The 21,724-nt window shown below is 39.7% G+C and overlaps 1 protein-coding gene across 10 annotated transcripts in view; it reads left to right on the top strand.

The window, feature by feature from the left end:
• LOC137125646 (membrane-associated guanylate kinase, WW and PDZ domain-containing protein 2-like) overlaps positions 1 to 21,724 on the top strand; it is a 66,441-nt gene that overhangs the window by 1,120 nt on the left and 43,597 nt on the right. For 7 of the 10 annotated variants that reach the window (XM_067501440.1, XM_067501439.1, XM_067501442.1 and 4 more), the window contains exon 2: positions 15,516 to 15,632. In XM_067501440.1, the coding sequence (XP_067357541.1) occupies positions 15,516 to 15,632 (117 nt within the window). Of the gene's footprint in view, positions 1 to 13,698; positions 14,039 to 15,515; positions 15,633 to 16,863; positions 16,951 to 21,724 lie in introns of those variants that run through there. The other 3 variants (XM_067501445.1, XM_067501443.1, XM_067501446.1) reach the window with 3 other exon arrangements.

Here is a 21,724-nt window from a genome sequence, read left to right as displayed (position 1 = left end):
CAGACAGGCTTCACACAGAAACACATGGAGTCTGCAGGCTGCCAGTCCACAAAACAGTGTTACAGTGTAATCATAATGCACTGATGAAAAATTAAACCTGTGCAGCCTAATTACTGTTGAGGCCGCTTTCACATTGATTAGCTCGGGTTTTTACAGTACATAGGCTCTCACACATTTTGTTCATGAAATGGAAAATAATTGTGCAGCTTCTCTTGCAGTCATAGTTTGAGAAGCTTTTGAGTGTTTTGTTATTGTCAGCCTGTGGGGTGTTTGGTGTAATTATTGTGGCCTCAGAAGCAGGAGGCGTGTTGTAATGTTTCTGAACATAGCAGTAGATTTGTGGCAACTGTGTTGACTGACTGACCTTCTTCTGTCAGCCAGTGTAAAAGCAAGCAGGGTCTGTGTGAGACTAGAACATTGGATTGAAGGAGCAGCAGAGGAGTTATTTTCACACCCTCTGAGGCTCAGTTTAAGTCCCAGTAAGTGGCTAAAAGTGCTGCGTCCTCTGCCATGAAATGAGCATTACAGGGATTTGTTTCTGGGACATTGGTAGAGCAAGAAATCAAACTATTTATAAAAATTTTTTGGACTTTGCAGAGTTTACTCTTCCCATATCCTCGCATGACTCCTCACTGTCAAGCTCAGTGTTTCCGTGGATTGATTGATCGAGTGATCGATTATTGAATGAGAGCTGCTGACGGAGTACAGTCTTGTGATGTGTGAGGGGATAAATGCTAATGTGCAAATATTTCAGATAGGTCTATTCTCTCCCTCCCTCCCCCCTTTGTCTTACCCATTTGAACATGAGACTGTTCTGCAGCAGAATGTGTTTTTCTACTAAGAACGTCCTTCAATCCTCTGCTGTTTGTGCACAGTTTGTGTTCCCATTCGCTACATATTTTTTGTTCCCTTCCCCTCTGTCTCTCCCTCTTGGCTGTCATATTACTATTTAACTTCCATCCAGTGGAGAGTGCAGTGTATTTATGGTAGTGTGCTTGCAGACAGCTGCTGACACACTCACGGCCCACTGAGGAATCGTCTAGTAGCAGGTCAGTAGCTTGGCTCATCCAAATCAGAAATGGATGTCCTCTCTGGGTGCACAATCATGTCTGACTGCCCATGCGAGCATGGACACATTTGCACACTTTAATAAGCTATTTTCAGTCAGGTAGAATGTAGAAAGCCCCTATCTGTCCCTTAAGGGAGTATGACAGTGAGGTCTGATGGACCTCCAGAGCGAGGTCACAGCCTGACTCTGCCCTGACTTGTTCCATCTAATCTGATCACAAATTTCAGGAAACGCACTGCTTACAGGCATGTGGGCACATATCCAGATAGATATTCCATGACATTGCTTTGCGAATACAGGAATTTTTTTTTGCACCTTTTACTGGAACAAACATGTTTTGTTTGTGGTGCTGCTGCATTCTCAACTCAATTCTGAGCCAGTTTATAGTCTGAGTCACGAACACAGACTGTATCTCTTTCACAGGTCCTGTGTTGGCAGGTTTTCTTGCACGTCACAACATGCAGGTGTGAGATGTGTGTCAAGTCACCTTCCACTTGTGTCTTTAACATGTCATAACGTTGAACTCGCTATAATGTCAACTAATCAATCAACCAATCAAGGAATAGTGTTTTGTTTTGCAGAGAAACTACTTCATTTGCCAGGAAAGAAATGTGATTCAAGTATGTTACTCAAGAGGGTTATTATTTATTTCTGTGCCTCAAGTGTCTCCGTTCTGTCATATAAATGGATGTGATGTAAGTTAAACAATACTAGTAGAAATGCCACAATATAAGGCCAGTCTTCACTAAAAAATCCAATCTTGACAAAAAGATTTCAGCAATAGCATAAAAATAGCATTTTTACACAGAGCTATTAATCGCCTTTCTTCCAGATGACATTTTGACACGTCACAGTAGCAGATGTTAAAATAATAAAATAATGATCATTTAATTCAATGCAGCTTCTTTAGTTTTGGTGTGGTAAAAGTGCGTGTTCTCACTCACACTGTTAGGATCTACTGGGACACTTGCACGAAACCCCTGTTAACGTCACTAGTAAAACCTGTACCTACTACGACAAGTCAAAATATCTGCAGTGACAGAGCCCCCTATCTGTCTCCCATTAGTAAAATCAAAAATGTATTACACCTACAACTGAACTGAAGAACTAAAAGCCTTCCAATTACATTTGCACAAATAATATTTAAAAAAAGGCTTTATGGTGAATGAGTTATTGGCTGTGTCCATCTGTAAAGTACTTAATTATCTGATAAACATCCCTCTTCTGTGTTTGTCAGCACCGAGCAGGTATGATGTGTAATCTTTGGGAGAGGTGTTAGAACACTATGAAGAGGAGAGACGTGTGAATGAGTGTCTCTGTGTGTGAGAGAACAAGCGAGAAAGAGAGGTGGAGTTTTAAGAGAAGGGTATGGTGAAGGTGTGAGAATACACACTTTGGGAAACAGAGAAAATGCCATCTTGTGTTTTTGTCTGGCAGATTAACTTTCAAAATTGTTTCTGTGGTTATGCCTTTATTGTGGGATTTGACTTTGACTTGATTTGACTTTCCCTAAATGAACAAAATAGGTACAGATTTCAGTTTATAGAAAATAAAAATTTCACAATATTGTTAGATTTCGTCTCAAATAAAGTTCAGTGATGCAGTTTTTCCTGTTTATTCTCAGTTTAAAAAAAGAAAAGAAAAACCCTTAAAGAAAACGATGAAATAAAATATGTATCCTCCTTTAAATAACCCACCTCCCTTTTTTTAATTTTAATTAATCTCTAGTCATAAATAGCTGTGGACAGTATTGGTGATAATAATAATATTAATGTCAGCTATTTTTAGAGGTTTATTTCTTTATTCATATTATATTAGGGCCATCATCTTAGGCTAAATCCACAACAAATGCAGCTCCAATTTACATAACAACAAACAGAATATCAGAAATGCTTTTTTTCATGCTTGAAGGTACTTAGCAGTGGCAGATGTGAAGCCACAAATACTTCACTGCTTGCTGATATTTATTATTTGAAAGGTAACTTAAAAATATGTTTTTGTCCCTCTCTTTTGTAAGAAAAAACAATATGAATTCAAGGTGTCAATATGGCCTTTAACACCTAAGTGGAGCACAGCCACCCTCTCTCTCTATGCAGTAGCTCTCGGCCACAGCTTATATAGGACAGGCCAGGCCAGGGAGCTTTTTACTAATGAAACTGTAAACAGGATTTTAGCACAAAACTGAAACAACTTTATCTGAAATAAAAAGTAAAATTCTCTTTTAAATTGCAACTTTTTATCCCATTAGCTTTGTGAAATCGACCAGTCTCCAATAGTCAGGTGTGGCAGCAGCTCCAGCCATTGTAGCTACACCAAACTTTCACAAATGCATTTTAATGTAATATTGGTGGAAGAGTCACTAGTGAGATTCTTATTAGCAGTGGGAAAACAGTCTCTCCATTTCAGTGTTGCTCACTGAAAATGATGAGACTCTTGCAGAATTTGTCATCAAAGTAGAGCAAACTAAAGCGAATGCCAAACCCGGCTAAATGCCAGAACTGTCTCTTAAAAAAAGTCATTGTCATTCAAATACAATTCGATATAACGTAAGTGACACGCTTGTATACATTATTTATTTTCAGAGGTTCATGTGTTCATACAGGATTTTTCAGCAATAACTTAAGAATGATGTAAATGCGACACCAATGCAAGTTTTGGCAGGACAAGCTGTAGTGTGAACCTCTGGATAAAGTGCAGAGAATAGCCACGAAACAGTATTACCCCGCTATACCAACTGACCGGCCCAGTTTTGGGATGTAACCACACATAATACTGTAATTAGCTACGTACAGGCCCTTTTCCTTTGGAAGTACACTTGTTAGTCTGGCATGCTGAGTTTGAACCCTAAAGAGATAAATATACTGTTTCAATTCCATACATTTCTCTTGTATCTTTGGTTTTGGAAACTCTTTCTTTGGTAAATTTCATGCGTTTACTTATCTAGTTCAAGCATTGCTTTAAGTTGTCAACTTTTCTGACTCGCCTGTCCAAGTCCTGCTCTTCATCTCAGTGTGGGTACAGTATGGAGGGACAGATGGAGCAGAGGGAGAGACGGTGACCTTCTTCTGCTCTCTTGGCGCTTTGTTGATGAGAAGCTTGAAGAATCAGTGCATAACATCCTGCCTGCTCTGTTGGTATTAATAACTCAACTCGGTGATGTGACTTTACTGTACAGTGCAGTGTGTGAGGTCGCATTTTGATAGTGTGCTTCAAATAAGCGGGATGTTGGAACTTAAAGCAGCTCATCTGGCTTAGATCAAATATGTTCCTGAATATTCATGATGTTTATAATTTTAGACAAAGTGTGTGTGTGTGCGTGCGTGTGTGTGCGTGTGTGTGCGTGTGTGTGCGTGTGCGTGTGTGTGTGTTGAGAAAAGATTAGAAAATAAATGCAAAGGTGGGCATGCATATCATTTCTTTTAAAACAATAAGAAATTAGAAAAGTAATCAATAAAAAATGTAAATAGTTACATACAATAGAAATAGTTTAAGTACAAATGTGTTTATACGTTTGTATTTCTGTATGTTTTTGGGACTTTTTTCTTTCTCATTTTTACATATAAATCTAATAATTTTAAGTAATTTTAAGTTGATTCACCCCCTGCAGTTAATGGTGCTGATTCAATAGAAATGAGAAGCACACTTTGTTCAACATTTTATAGGAGGCAGCTGGGCAGAAACCATTTTCACTAGTGTGTAATGTTATTTGTATTTACACCTCTGACCACTTGGTGGAGCGTGTTTTTTTTTTTAGTCCTTTCGGCTTATCCTGTGAGATCAGCAGATCATTGTCGGCATGTTGATTTTGCACTTTTTACGCCGGATTCCGTTCCTGGCGCAACCTTCCTGGGCTTGGGATGCAGCCTTCCTAGGCTTGCTGCTAGGGACAGCTGGGGATGGGAAAGGGCTGTTGGGGTTTCAGTGTCTTGCCCAGAGACACCTCGACATATAGCCACGACTGGGGATCGAACCACTGACCCGTGAACGATTGCCTTTACTAACTGAGCTACAGCCGCCCCCTCGGTGGAGCATCCTTATCTTGTGGTAATTTATAGAGACTCTATTTTAGGCACTGAGATGCAATAAATCAGACTCTTGCTGATGGACAAGCATATTATTAGATGCATTGTATCTTGCACAGCAGCGGCTCCTCACTGCGGTTTTAGCAGTGGTAGAAAAAAATTTCAGACCGTAAAAAAATCCCAATACAAATAAAAACAGTGCTCTTAAAAGTTTACTTTAATTTGTGTATGCATATTTATGCTTGAAATATCAGAAGCAGAAGAATAGCCCCTATCTATAGTATTATTTATTGTTTGATCAGTGCATAAGCAACATTTGACTAATACACTTGGTCCAAATGGCACTCGTTCCATTTTTTTATACTGTCTAGTGGTTAAATCTATATGGATGCATCAATTTTTATAAACCCATCTTATGTTCACTGTATGTAGAATTTCAATCTGTAACAAATACATCTTAAATGAATATAGTGGCATAAAAACTACTGTATTTCCATTTACATTACAGTAAAGTATTTTTTTTAAATAAAAGCAGTCAAGCACTGTATATGAACCGGTCTGTATGCAGGTTGGGAGAGTTCAGTAAAGCCCAATGAGATGAGGGACACAAACATGTCTCACTTCCAGAGATGGAGGCAGTCTTGACATCTGGTTTATCCCGACTGCTGTATGAACGTGTCAATGTGAAAGTTATTCCGTCTGTATGTGTGGGGCTTCATATGTCAGTATGTGTTCCATCTGCTGCTCCACGCACAAACCACAGACAAATTCACATTATAAGACAGAGGTCTGCTTTTAATATGATATGTATATATGTACAGTATGTAGAGAGGATGACAGAAACACAGACACCCCCCCCCCCCCCCCCTTCCCCTTTCTCAAAATCATATCTTAGTCAGTCAGGCATGGCAGCACAGAAGGCAGGGGATGGTTTTCATTCATTGACATACAGCTGTGTAGATTAGCCAGCAGTGCTAATCTGATAGCTTCGCTGTGGGCATCAGCTCTGAGTGTGAAGGATTATAAAAGCTGGCATCAGGAGCTGCTCCAGCTGCAGCACTGAAACTGATGGATGGCTACCAACAATGTTTAGCACCCTCCTGACTTCCTAAAGAGGCTTTATCATTGCTGAGCTGGACTGGATCCAGCTGATATACACATGTTATATACACTGCATAGACAAAACGTGATGAACATTCTCGTGATATTGAGTTGAAGCCCTTTTTATACATTACACCTCAGCAGTTACAAAGGAGCAGATGAATTAGAGGATTTTGAATCTCTATATCAAATCTGTTTTTTGGCAAAATCATGAGAGAATGGATTTAACAGAATTTGTCTCATCATAAGTGCTTTAGTGCTTAACTAAGTTTTTAAAATATGAACCTAAATTGCACTGCTGAGCTAATGATTTTCACTGCAGAAGCAGGTAGCCTCCTTTCTTACTGGAAGAAATCTCAGCTGATGTGTTAAAGTGCTTCATTTGCATTTTGAATCATTTCATCACTGTAGTAGAGGCTTCTCACCAGTAGAGGACAGTAGCTGTCTAATTTGATTATACTGGGTTGCATTTGCATTGCTCGAGGCACTTTCACTGGACGTTTGTGGTTTGATTCAGTTTGAACTTCAGAAGTGATGCGGTTATTTTGCCATTCTTTATGTCAATGCATTAAAGGTTTCAACATTTAGCAGCTGTTTTCTCATCTGACACTTGTTTGGGAAGCTGAACGGTTCCATTTGAAAACAACTGCTGGTGTTCCAAAGAGACTGCTGTCTGTAATCATTAGCTGAGCATCTCCTCTGAGTTCAGCCATTTAAGAATAATGTTGCGCAGTTGTTTTGCATTTTTTCAGAATTAATACCACACATTTCCTGAAATCTCCTCTGCTTCTCTAAAAACAGTTAATGCAAAACCAAAACTTCAAGCTACCTTAGCTAGCTCTTTGCTTATTGGGTTTAATGAAATGAAAATATGAATGAAAATATTCCCTTCATCATAAGGAAAACATCTTTTTTAATAGGATGGAGGCTGAAACCTTTGAGACTTATACCTAAAACCTTGGCAAATAAAACCAAATTCTAAATGTCCAAAAGCAACTAGCAATATATAAGGAGACACCAAGGAAACAACACTTTAATCCCATGCATTTATACTGGCACCCATCACCTTCAGTTTTAGTGTTGAGATCAGTACTCTTTTAATGTTGTTAGATTTACATATATATTCTATTTTTATCAGTTTACATATTTACATAATACAATATGTTAAGTATGAGGGATTTTTCTCATATTAAAAGATGAGTCCATAAGCAATTTTTCACTTGACTTGTGTTTTTATTATCCCTGTTCATGTAGTGCATTCTCTAATAGAGAAAAAAAAGGAGCAGTCAGTTCAATACAATTTTATGTTGAATTTAACATTATGAAAGGGCCTTTAATCACTACAGACAAGCTTTATTAGATTATCAGACCATAGCAGGCAAATTTGGTGAGAAGAATCATCATGCTGCTCGCAGGGCGGCCTCCTCTCAGCCACAGCCACAATTATTAATTTTTTGTATGGACTGGGAACCCACCCCTACTGGTTTTAACCCCTCAGTTTATCGACCACTGCACCCCCAAACCAATGAGTAACTCATTACTCTCTGTACCTCTAAGGCTCCTTAGAGCCGTCTCTCTTTTCTCCCCATAATTGTTTCTCAATTTCCCACTGCTATAGAGGTGAGGATGATGTGTGTGAACCCACCCACAGACACACATCTTTGTTCTTTTTCTCCTGTTTCCCTCTCTATGGCTCTTATTTAGTCTGTTGCTTTAATTCTCATTAAGATGTTCCTGATTGAGCCTGAGAGCACCATTTGAAGTGGAGAGTGCAATCAGGAGTGACAGACATCTCCATATAGCCACATTTAAAACAGGAGCCACCACAGGCACAAAAACACACTCCACCAATCCTCGTGTCCACCAGTATTTATCTCATCAGTGTCAATGTACAAGGTGGGTGAGAAGATAAAGTCATTTACCCATCTCAGTAGGAGGAGGAGGAGGGTGGGACAAGGAATATTAAGGCTGGCCATTCCTATAACCTCCCTCCTTTAATACTAAGGTCTTATTTGTTGTGTGGGCTTGTCCTTTATGGTGACTCAGAAGTTGTAAATGTGTCTCTGGCGTTGATTACAGAGCTGTAGAGAAAGACATGGACGAACATCATCATTAGGACAAGTCTGAGGATGGGGAGGATCAATATGAAGACCTTTAGGAGAGAAACTGTCATTTACTATTAATAATGGGCCCTGCCGCCTGCTGTAATAATGCCATTAGAAATACTGGAAACATATTTCATCCACAGCTCAATGGCCTTCACAGAGCATCCACATGTACAAACTACCAGTACATAAACAGTATAATTGACAGCCACGCTCGTATGCCGACCTTCAGAGGATGGCTCAGGTTAACTTCCTGTGCCTAATTGGACTGTATTACAAGAAAAAGTAGACCAGGTCAGATCAGGGTAGTGTTAACTGGACCACTGGAGAGGTGGATGAAGAGATACAGAGATAGAAATTTGGAAACTAAAATATCAGACTAGACAAAGGAGGCACAGGAGAGAAATAAATGTGAAGGGCCCACTGAAGAGTAAAGATGGAAATGAAGAGGGCAAAATCAAGTTGTTTAGAGAAGGAGACATAAGCAACACAAAAATATATCAATACTTTTTGTCCCTGATGTTAAATATGCAGTACTATAGTTCTATCCCTGATCTCAACATCATAGAGTGTTGAACTAAATGAAGAAGCAAAAACACTGAGACAAACTAAATCCACACAGGCACAACATACCTGCCCCTACTTTGAAAACTGTGGACAAGTGTAGGGAGAAAAACTGGTGTTGTTTAAAAGGCAAAGGTAAACGCACCAAATATTGATTTGAATAAACACTGTAAGACGTTATGTTATAAAAACTATTTATGTCAACATAATTTTTATTTCACTTTTAGATGTTAAAACATTTGCACAGTATTGAATATACCATTAATAAAATAAGATGCAATGGAGCACAATAAAAAAAAAAGGAATGACAAAGCATTGATGAAGGTGCAGTTTTGTTTTCTACAAGCAATACAATAACTTATACTATAGTACATAATATTTATAAAGTATATGTCCCGAACTTTGTGGCTTTTATTTTCTTATTCCCCTATTTTAAACGTCCTGAAGAGGTTAAGAAAGAAAGAAACTTAGAGCTCAGCAAAATTAGATTACATGGATGTTTAGACTAAAATTAGGAATGATGTAGGTTTTATATATGTGCTAGTATGTCATTTGAGTTCATATTGATGCACAAAATTAGTGGTTAAACATTGAGTTTGTGTTTCAGTTAGCAATGTGACAGTCCCATTTCTGTTTATCTGAACTACAGCTATTAAAAAGTAAATTAATTAAAAAATGACGAGTCTCTTTTGCTGCAAGGCACAGACATTTTGATAAAAGCAAAAGCCTCTCTTGGATTTAACTGAAGTGTTTAATTGACTAGCATCACATTCATACTTCACCTGTTTGTGAATACATTTTGCTAATCTGTTTTTTTTTTTTTCATTTTCATGTTAAGCAGACATTTTAGCTTGTTTTAGCTGTGAAATAATTGTTGCTCTGTTCCAGTTTTTATTGAAATCTTTTTATTAGTAGGGATTTTATTAGTCACACACCAATATTTGACTCCTGTGTTTTCCAGCTTTAAAAAAATAGTCTATTCCACTTTAGATTCACTATGCATTTCCCTTCAAGGTCAAAGTAGGAGTAGAGCCAGAAAATGTGCTTTGAGTTTTAGGTATATTATAATAGTGCATGACTGACTATGGTCAGTCAGCATAATATAATGTGACTGACTCTGGTGGTAAGTGCTGAAGATGAAGGGTTTTGTCTTATTTAATACTATTTAATACGCTCTGTGTGTGTGTGTGTGTGTGTGTGTGTGTGTGTGTGTGTGCGTGTGAGAGAGAGCATGAGAGAGGGAGAGAGGGAGAGAGGGAGAGAGAGACCAAAAGAGGGAGTTACTCTCGTTCTGCAGTTTTGTGCACATCTGTAGCCTGTGTGGCCTCTTGTGGGTGTGAGGGTAAGCTATGGATCATCAAGTCTCTCTCTGAATTTGTTCTCCATGACAACTACTCCAGTACAGAACCACTTCACTTCAGCTCCACCCAGATGCCCCCGACCATCAGGTTTATGTGTATTTCATGGAAGAGAGACAGGGATTGTGTGTGAAAAACAAAGTGTGTTTTTGGCACTCACAGTTTTTTATGTCTGGGTGAACACATTGCTTTGTGTTTGCGTGCGTATGTGTGTGCAGTTTAGAGTCCGATACAAGGTTTGTATGGCAGTTCCAACACAATTTCTTGGGAATATATAATATAAACTAGCAATAATAAGCAATATAAAGATGATTTAAATTATGAAAACAAACAGCAGATTATGGCAAAAATCTAAACAATGTTCCTAATAAAATATAAGAAATGGGCATCAAGCAGGAAAAAATAAATAATAATATAAAATTAGAACAGGAGAAATAAATGTTTGGCAGGGGTGACCCTATTTTGATATTTTGAGTAAACTCCTCTACTTTCTCCTCTTCTTCTGGATGTGTGGATTGAATGCTGGGTAGCTTGGTCTGAAGCTGGAGGCTGTTTGGAAGAAGATAACTCATCAGAGATAAGTGACAGGTGTTGAGTTGTGATCCTGACCTGCTGAGGGCGTTCAGGGTGGCATTAAAAATTCACTTAGCTGCCTCCTGGAGAAAAGTTGTCATTATCAGGCCTGCCATACTGCAGCTTGTGGTGTTGGTTCACACATATAAATGTCCTCACTCTTCAAAAGTTTATCTTTAAAACATGGTAAGAAAACTGAGGAAGACTTTTGCTTATGTTCCAAAACTTACGTTATTGTGGAGCGAGGCTGTTGTTGCTTCCTGTTAAGTCAGACTCATTAAACAACACTTGCAGCATTGCAGAGATATTCACTTCTAAATGGTTTTTGAGCCGGGCTCGCATTTCTGAACAGTGATTTCTGCTTAATTAGTAAGTTTTTGCAGCATTCTTATTTATTGTAAATCTTGTATGCCTGAGTGCTCTGCAGTGTGTGGTGTGGTGGGGCAGAGCAGAGCACAGCAGAGCAGGGAGAGGGAGGGCTGGGCGAAGCAGAGACCTAATTTAAGTTGCATCCAAGTTTAAAATAAAGTTTAGATATTAAGATTGGTTTAAACATTGAATAGGGTGATATTTCTTAGGTTTAGATATTATACATATGTAGCTCAGATGAGTTTTGATTAATTGAGACTAGAAACTAAGCTGTAATGATGAATGTGGTTTTATTGAAGAGTTTCCAGGACTTTACACATCTGTACAAGTTACACATTTTTAACACTGTAAAAGTATGGTAATTAAAAAAAGTTATATTTAGTTTTCCATTAAAATAATTAATTTTGGGAAAGTTGCTGTTCATCTTAAATCCCCCCTTGTTAAATCCAAATTCTCTGTGATGGTGGAAAGCGTGTTGACCTGGCTCCTCTGACAGCCCAAGTGTGCAAGTGGTGGAGGTCGTGTCAGATTTACTCGCTGTTAACAATCATAATGCAAATCTGCTGCAGGCTCTATTATATAAGCTAAAGGCTGTATTATACCACAGAGGAAGAACCTGATGTCTGATGCCTTTTGTTAAGTTAATACAATATCTAGTTGACCTAGTCAAACAATATAACCATAAATAATACTCCGTGAAATATATCTCTGACATCAGGTGATGGTACATTTATATGATTTCAGGATTTTGATCAATTTTGCTTTTATCCTGAAAAGTGGTAAAGTATATTAATAAAACTGGCTTGACGATTTTGTGTTACATAAAATATGTAGTTGACACTTCTGGCAGTTTTTAAATGCAATTTTAATTGGCATATTTGAGGCTTTGCTTGAATGTCTCTTACCTTTCTGCTTCACATTGCATTAAAGGACAAAAATGTCCATTATTAATGACGAATATGAGTACTATTTGAGTTTGAACGTGGATGTCTGTTGTTGTGTTCTCTCTTTCTCCCGTCTCAGCTTTGCATTATCAACTGAGGGCAGAAATGCCAAAAATGTTAAGAATTTTAGTTTGCTGGCATATTAATGTGCATGTAAATACACGTTGAAACACAGAAGCAGCGTTCCTTAGTGTTCCTCAAGGGAATAGCTGTAGTCTGTAGGTAAATCGACAGCTGTGTAAACAAAACCACTTCTTTTGTGTTGCTTAGCAACAAAGGCATTAGATCCTGATGTGAATCTCAGGCTTCATCCATACATCTCTTTCTGATTTTTGATTTTTATCAGTATTTTTTGTTTTGTTTTGTTTGGGAAATGGAAGGCTATATATGTTGAACATATAAACAGATTTGGCCCGAAGCTTCCTCTTGCCTCACAAAACCATTTAATACCCAAATGCTTGCACAGTTATTTGTATTGTACAGACTCAGCTCTCCATAGTTGGATCTAAGCTGCATACTAAACACTCAGTAGGAGCACAGTATTGGCAGAGCAGACAAAATCTACGAGATATTGAACATATAAATTTAACACACAGGCCCATGGAGAACAACTGCTCCATTGTGGTGTGTTGATTAATAAGGTGGAGGCTACATTGTCTCCACCAGTTGCAGCATTTTGTGAGCAGCTGCCACTGCACGAAGGAATGTGGAGTTGACGGCTTAAATGGTCGACCTTGTTAAATTGTCACCACACAATGGGTGTGTTTTCTTTTTTTTTCGCTCAGTTGACGGGGAGGAGAGTGTGTGACCTGCATGGACTAATGTAATGGTACACAGGGCAGAAACTGCACTCATTGCTGTCTGCCTTGATGAGTTTGTGATTTATCATGGCTGTCATCCTTTTTCCCTTGACATGCTACAATTTTTAAAAATCTATAAAACTGTCTCGCTGAATTTTCCTACTTTTTTTTTTGAGCAGACCGCCAAAAAACAAGGTGACTATGATGTTTACAGGCTCAAGTAGACCAATAAAGCTTCTTTAAATTTCCCCCTCCTTCAGGCTCAGCTGGGCTCTGAGCTGACTACTGATATCATGAGTGTGTGCTTATGTGTTGGTGTTTGTTTATTCCTAGTATTTAGACTAAACCTTAACCAAGATGATGCTCCAGGCATCTTCACTGGCATCTGCAGTTGTGAAGTCATCAGCACATCCGTGTGTGTGTGTGTGTGTGTGTGTGTGTGTGTGTGTGTAACCTCATTGTGACATATGCTGCTGCCGACATAGTATTTCTCTCTGTAATCTGTGACGTTTACACAAGGTCAAACACGGAGAGCATCTGCTGGGTAGATGCAGAGTATTTGAGGAATGTCAGGGAGCATCTGGGTGCACTCACACACAGATACATACCCATACAGACACATTTACAAATAGCATCACGCATATAAACATTTATTTCCTATGCACTCTCAGTGTCTTGCAGATAACACAAACACTAACCACACAAATTCAGAAACACTTCAGTGCAGTAGCAGCGGCAGTAGATAGGGGATGCTGTAAGACTGTGGGAGCAGTCTGGCCAATCCGCTGGCTGGTTGTTTGGACCCAGCTTCCCACTGGCACATCTTTTTTCTCCTCTCTTTTCCCCCGACGGTCATCGTCTTCCTGCATCTCTCAGTTTCTCTCATCAGCTCTCCTTCCGCTTTGTTTCTGGAATTAAAATTGGGTACAGCTGGATGCTGTGTGTTTGTGCTGGAGCAGCGTATGAGAAGCGGAGGCAGGAGGGAGACATTGAGATTTCACCAAGGTGGCTGAAGATGTGCCGTGGTCGGTTGGAAAGCTAGAGGACGCCTGGGAGGACAGGCTGTCTGGGGATGTATACCTGGGGAGAAAGCTCCGCTTTCATCAACATCTGGGGCCGCTGCTGGTAATGAGGTGCCTGGAATGCGCTGCCTTTTTCTAGACACTGTTTCTCTGAGCATATATCTGTCTATGCTGGTGTGCATGTATAAATATGTGTGTCTGTGGATGTCAAAGCCATTTTTATCTGTGAATATACAGCTGCATGTTGTGATGTTTATTCATCTGAATTATGTGGCACTAATGTTAATTAGGATGTCATTCTGCCTTCCTTTGTTTGCTGGCGATCTCCTCTCCTTCCTCTTCCCAGCTTTGCTGTTTGTGAATCAATTCACACTGCTTTGCAGCCTCACTAAAATGGTGTCAGTTTACATAAGATGCTATACCTAATGATTAATTATTGCAAAATTAGAGTCCCCTGTGTTGCCAGCATACATTTCTCTGCACAGTCTGTGCAATTGGAGTCCATGTAACGAAATTCCTACGACGGTAGAATGCTCTCTGTGACAGGTAGCTGCTGCATTAATCTCAGACCGGTAGGCCGAGTGCTGTGAAGTCGATTTGGCAAGAGGTCCCTAGAGTATGCATGAGTGAGAAGACATGTTTTTCATTTGTAAATGCCTTGCATGTAACCTCATCCCTCCCACTGTCGAATGAGATAGTCTTGCATAACGATTGTTGTGTGGGGAATAAGTTCTCCTCACATTCTGGGCTTCTTTGGTTTGGGATGAAGGGATGATAAACTATTCATGGAGATTATCATGGTGTGTGTTTGTGTGGCATGTGTTTGTGTAGAGCATAGATACGTAGGCCTGCTGTTAGTCCTCAGCCTTCACTTGTGTTTTTTATTTATTCAACTGTCTGTGTTCTTGATCAGTGAAGAAAGTTAGCTTTTTCTTTTAGAGGAAGGGATGAAGTGGTGTTAAGTTTTTGTCACCCAACATGCTGACACCACACATTTACCCCCAAGGGAATCACAGGTTTACATATTTCCTATGATCTGTGTCCGTGCGTGTGTTAGCATTTTGTTAGTAGTTTTGCTTTGGTGGGACGAATGCAATCTTTAGACGTGATTAAATCATTTGCCTCATGTTCCACTGCAAATATAATGCATTAGTGCTCCCTAAAACTGTTTAAATTACTTTAAATCATCGTCAAGGTTTGCTCTGTATCACCTTTATTTAGGTCATCGTATGTTCCCTTTCTCTTCCCAATTAAATACTCTCAACACCTTGCTTATAATTTATACATATAAAAAGTATACATACACATCTAGTCACATCAAGTTCCGCCTTACCTGTTGATATCTTTGGAAATGTTTGGAGCCGCTGGAGTGTTAAATTTCTTTAGATTTGAGCAATGTTGGACTGCACAGCATCTTGAAAATGAATGGGCAGACCCCTGCTCACTTTTCCAGCAGAGTGAAATCCTCGTGATTGCTCCCAATATATTATAGGGTCACTTGCATCATGAGTGATCATGGAACAATATTTAGTATCTTTAGGGAACTCTTCACTCTCTAACCTTTCTCTCTGTCTCTGCTTGTGTTTAGGGGGGGTGGTTGACAAGGATTTGCGGCACTACCTCAACCTGCGCTTCTCCAAGGGCTCAGTGGACCACGACCACCAGCAGATTATAAGAGACAACCTCTACCTCCGCACCGTTCCCTGTAAGTCTTCCTTTCTCCTCCCTCCATCATTCCCTCACCTCTCTTTTTCACGTCTTTGTTCTCCTCCCTCCTGCTACCTCACCATGTCTGTATTTGCCTTTTTCATTGCCTTTCCTATTATTTCATCCTTCTTCCTACACCTCAAGCTTTATTTCTTTCTCTTTGTCTGTTGTAGTTTTCTCTCCTTGCCCTCAGGACATTTCCCTCGTATTTTTTCATCACAGATGCTCTTTCTCTCCATCTCCCACCGTTTATCGCTCCTTCTTTTCCCTCGATCGTCCGGCTGCCTTGCTCTCAGCCTGAGGTTTCCACAGCAACCACCCTCTTGTCTCGAGGCTTGCGTTGCTGTGATGCCCTGCCCCCTCCAGCACATGCTCAACATGCACAACACACACAAATACGTCCAAAGGTAGTAACATGTCAATGTTTTATGTAAATTACAAAAAAAATTTACACACTGGACACACACATTATCATGGTAATTTTTGGCTCTGAGGTGCATCTGGCTGTGCTTGTCTGTGCTTACATTGTGTGTTCCTATTGACCGTTGGGCCACAGTGTCATTGCTATGATTGACATTGAGTGGATGCCATCCCCAGCAGCTCCACTAACTGTCAATACACTAAGCAGTTCATGAATCAGCTTCTCTGCAGACTGGAGCTACTCTAATACTTGACTCTGCTGTCTACACATGGCTACATTCATGCCAGATTTGGATTAATCAACTTTGATTTTATGTTTGTTGAAGGGCTTTGTAATTGTCTGACATGGTTTAGTATCCTCTGTCATTCTCTCTGAGTGTTTTGCAAGTAAAGGTGATTGATACTAAAGTCGGTCTCATACACAGCCACAAGAAAGCAAAGCTCAGATTTGACGTCAGCGATAGTTGTTGTTGCGTTGGCACTATATACGATACTAGATGTCCTCGGCCGGAAGTGTTGAGTCACTGACACAGAAGTGATTGTTTGATAAGCTCCCACAGCTGCACAGCTCCTGAGCGCCTCTCTCCCTCTCTTTCCTCCCCTTCCTCCCTCTCTCCTGTCATCTTCATCTCTTTGCTTTCACGCTCCCCTCTCTTATGCTCCCCTTGCTTCCCCCTCCTTTCCTGCCTATTTGATTTATTTTGCTCTACACCTCACTCTATCACATTTTCTCTACTTTTCAATTTGAACTCCAGACATTGTACATGCTGTCTCCTTCCCTCTGCCTTTTCTTTTTCTATCTTTCTTAGCCTGTTGGCTGTGTAATAGTGCAGCAAAGGCAGACTGACAGGGTGACGGCAGAGGTGATGGAGACTGGCTAAAGTTCAACACTGCAGGTCCGTGCATACTTCATCCCCATCCAGCCTGAAAGACATGCAAGGCCCCCGTTGGTAGCATGAACTGCCATGCTACCACTTTTCATTTATAGCTACCTTTAATTAATTCTTTTGTGAGAATGGAAAGACAGAGACTCTATCGTCTGAGTGGTAATGACATCCTCATAATTAACTCAATAAAGCTGATAAAGAAAAAGAATATATCCCAACTCATAGACCTCATAGAAATAGACGTTATATAATATTACAGTGCTTCCCCAAATTGTCTCAATCTTACTGACCTTGGTGTGCTAGTCATCTGTTCTGCTCATAAGGTTGTTTCATAAACATTTGCTGCATAACTTCCAACAGTCTAAGACATACAGAACCATGTATAGCTAAGCCATTAGCATACCACTGCATCAGATGGCTGAAAAACAGTGATGATGGTCTGGAGTGCTGCAATGCTCATGCCCATCAGGCTGTTTGTTGTTATAGTTTGGAGCATTATAAGTTCAGTGTTTTTTCTCCCATGTCTGCAGCGCTCTGACCAAGCTGTCATTGCAAGTCTGTCAGCTTGACAAGCAGACGCCACTCTGCATCACAACATGCTGTCACACTGAAGGACGTGTGTGTGTGTGTGTGTGTGTGTGTGTGTGTGTGTGTGTGTGTGTGTGTGTGTGTGTGTGTGTGTGTGTGTGTGTGTGTGTGTGTGTGTGTGTGTGTGTGTGTGTGTGTGTGTGTGTGTGTGTGTGTGTGTGTGTGTGTGTGTGTGTGTGTGTGTGTGTGTGTGTGTGTGTGTGTGTGTGTGTGTGTGTGTGTGTGTGTGTGTGTGTGTGTGTGTGTGTGTGTGCGATTTCATAGAGCTAGAAGGCTTACATGCTGACATCAACTGCATTATTACATCATTCAGTTCAAGGATTCAGGGATTGGCCATTCTTCTCTCAATTCCTATTGAATTGAATCTGATAAGTTGCTTTCTGACATTACTAACTTTATTTCAGTGTTGTATTGTTGCCTCCAGATGGTGGGCTTGCTGTTGTATTAGTAAGTGCATATTTACTTATTTGCAGGTTTGTTTTTTGCATGCTTTCACACTTCAACAAGCATACATGCCAAACACTAGCAGGACTGCCACTTGCACATAAGCACATTTTCAGTAGTATAGGGACAAACACTGATGACTGAATGATATAAAAATACAAGAGAGAAACCAGATTGTGCAGAAGTGATTCAGTATTTACAAGCAATGTAAAACAGATGAAAACCAAAAGACACAGAAGGAAATATTGGGAGGGATGTGAGGAGAATAAACTTGAGTTGACATCGCTGTTTACAGGTTAAAACATTAGATTAGACAGTCACTGTTTGATAGTCAAACCTCTCAAGCCATTGAGATTATATATTTACCAGCATGTTTCACTTCCTTTTTCGGTCTTACTTGATTGTTTCAGAAAATGAGTCTGAGCTTCTCCTGGGGCACATACAGTTGAGAAATGTAGGGAAGAGTTTTATGGCTCTGCTCTGATATGAGCGGAGTTGAGAGTGTAAGACAGTGAAATTGCTATGCGGAGTAAGAAGATCTGGAAAACAAATAGGGACAAGCAGAAAGGTGTGGATAGAGTAAATAAAGAGGGAGAGGAGGGCAATTGATGAATGTGGACATGAGCAAACAGGCTCTGTGAAAAGATGTAAAAGGAGGTACTAAAGATGATTAAATCAGCAGGGGAGGGATGGCAAAGGAAGAAGAAGGAGGACAGAGAATGGAAATTGAGAAGGCAGGAGTCGATGTAAGAGGATAGGGGGATGAGCTGAGCAGACGCTGGGAGTAAAAGGAGGGATGTGCACTGAGTAGGGGCAGAAGGAGATATAAGGGAGGCCTCGTAAGCCATTCCCTGGAGAACCATCTCGTCTCCTCCACTCCACTCAGTGGCATCAGTAAAAGGATCTATAAATAGCTTTAGCAGTGAGCAGTGCGTTTGTCTACTCAGATAGCCTATAAATACATGCAGCTTCTGTCACTTTACATCGGCTGCTTTGGATGCATGCTAGCCTGCAGCTTCACAGCCTGCGATAGGGAATCCTCCTCAGGAGAGGAGGAAGATAAAGATGGTGATGACAAACATGGCTACGATGCTTAGGATGGGGATGGTGATAGGGCTGATGGATGCCCCTGATAATGATAGCAGTAATGAAGATGGCTTTCATGATGATGTGAAGATATTTTGTAAAAATGACATCTTTAAATGCTTAATGCAAACCTACTAACAAGTTAGAAACAAACATGTTTTAGTGCCAAGTTTCTATGCAAATTATTACATACAACTCACTTCAACCAAACTCAACTTTACACAACAGCTTATTTTATACCATGCATGAATACCAACTACCAACAACAATTTCCTACAACACAAATTAACTAAACTCAACACAAAGCAGTACCTATTGTATGTGGATGCATAAATGTCTTGGCATCTGTGCCAGTGACTGAAGTTTAATTAAATCTGTATAATGTATAATATTTTAAACATTTAATGAATGTATGTGTTTTTGAGGAACCGAGAAGAATAATACATGCCCATAGAGTGTAGAAGTTGTTAAAGGAAGGACAAGAGGGGGAAAAAACTCCTGTTATAAGCTCTTCTGCCAAGTGTCATATTTTAGTTTTCTCACCTTTATGATCTTTTGGCTCAGACAACACAGTTGCTATGTGTCGCTGTAACACAATGATGTGCCATCACATGGACATAAGGAGAGGGAGAACAGCTGTACCTCCGAACAAACATAAAATCCATTCATTTGTGATGATTTCCTCAGTGAATGAAGTGGACACTGCAGTGAGCGACCAAATTCTCCCACCTCAATCTGTGTCTGACGTATTTGATTGACTGAGGAGAAATGTGTGTGATGCTTGAGTCCAAAAATTTGTTCTGAAATTGAACCAAGGTTGAGTTTTGGGTGTTTTTCGTAGTTGGAACACACATCATTTTAGTTATTGGTTGAATTCTGTTCATAGTCTGCATCATGATTATAGTTAGTAATATGTGTGTGACTAGGCCTTCTCCCTAATTTTGTGTGATGACTCACAGTGAGGAGGTGAAAGAGGTGAAAGAAGAGTGATGACATATACTTGAGGATGTTTGTCATAATGATAGTACTAACATTTGATAAGCTGCAGTATGATTAGTAGTATTCACAATAACACTACTTTTAAATTCACGTATGTGTGTGTATATGTGTTTTTACACTGTCCTATTACTCAGTTTGTGTGCTGAGATTTAGTATGTAGAGCTGATTAATGAATAATGGTAGTGTTACATGCCATTCTCTGTTCAGTTTCTGTGAGCGAGAGAGAGAAATATACCATCCCCCAGGGACTTTCTCCTTAAAGAGGTGATTTGCCTGCTGGCTTGCTCTTGTTAAAGGCCTGGCTGACATGCTTTGATGTGGTTCTGTGCTCCCTGCAGCTTGATTGACACACTGTATTAATGTTGTCCCACAGATGAAAGAAACTGCGAAGGAATGATGTGAATTCCATGAAATGAATGAGCAATTATTGAACACAATTAATGAATTGGTTATGTTTGTAAAGTGCTTTCTGCATTAGGTTTTGGACAGGTGTCATCTCATCCCATTTTCCTCTCCACAGTTTGATTCTCTCACTCAGCAGCTAATCGAAAAATGTGGTTCTTCTGAACCCTTTTATGTTCGTGTTCCTGTCTCTAGTTTTACCTTTACACCACCTCGCTCTCCTCACACTCTTCTCCCTGTTTCTTTGTCTGTGCTACTTCTAAGATCAGAATAATGTGCCGTGATGAGCCAGGTGCTCACTGAGCTGTGATGGTCGGTGAGCACTGACACCTCAGGGAGCTCAACTTTTTACTTTGGTCAGTCTTTACTTCTATGCACGTACACACACACACACACACACACACACACACACACACACAAACATATACATATACTACACAGGGGATCTTGTGTGTGCATCATCATGACCCCCACTGTTGTTCTGCTTCAGTCAGCTCTGTGGAATAATAAAGGTGCTTTTCAGCCTTTCAGTACTGATTTCCATCACCACAGGAAACACCTTAGTACAGGGGTAATTTCTCAGTGTCACCCAGGCACCAGCTCCACCAGACACTGATGCACCAAGCAATATAGTTATCTTTGCAGCTGCTAGTGAACATGACAGACAGGTACTTTATGGAAGAAACCCAAGATGCAGCTGCTTTTGTAATATGAAATAACATAACACAACATATATATATATATATATATATATATATATATATATATATATATATATATAAAAAAAAGCTCAATTTAGCTGAAACCGAATTAAGCAGAAATGATATACTGTATAATGCAGTTAGATAGTTTAAGGAAGATTTAATCTAGGCTAATTTACACCCATTTAGCCAGGTATTGTATGAAAACATGTCAGTCTGCTGCTAGCATAATACCATAATACCTGAGTTGTAGTTTGATGATGTGATGTGAACTCCAAATACCGGTTTTTGTTTTCATAAATATTGTTGTCAATCAAACACTGGAATTGCTTAGTGTTGGTTCCAGTTGGCTAACAATTAATTAAGTACTAATTAATGATTTTTGCACCTTTCTTTGAACCTTAAGAACTGTTCACGTTTGTGGGACATACCCATATTTACTATATTTCCAAAAATCAGATTGTTAGATGTCTGATTGGTGAATATGAAATTTCATTTATCTTGGCTTGATATAAATACATGGAAAACGGAGGGAAAACTGTCTGCAGGTTACAAAATCCACC

The sequence above is a fragment of the Channa argus genome, chromosome 4, assembly GCF_033026475.1.
Source record: "Channa argus isolate prfri chromosome 4, Channa argus male v1.0, whole genome shotgun sequence".
Taxonomy (NCBI): Eukaryota; Metazoa; Chordata; class Actinopteri; order Anabantiformes; family Channidae; genus Channa; species Channa argus.
Note: the sequence above shows the minus strand (reverse complement) of the source record. Positions and strands in the feature narration are given on the sequence as shown.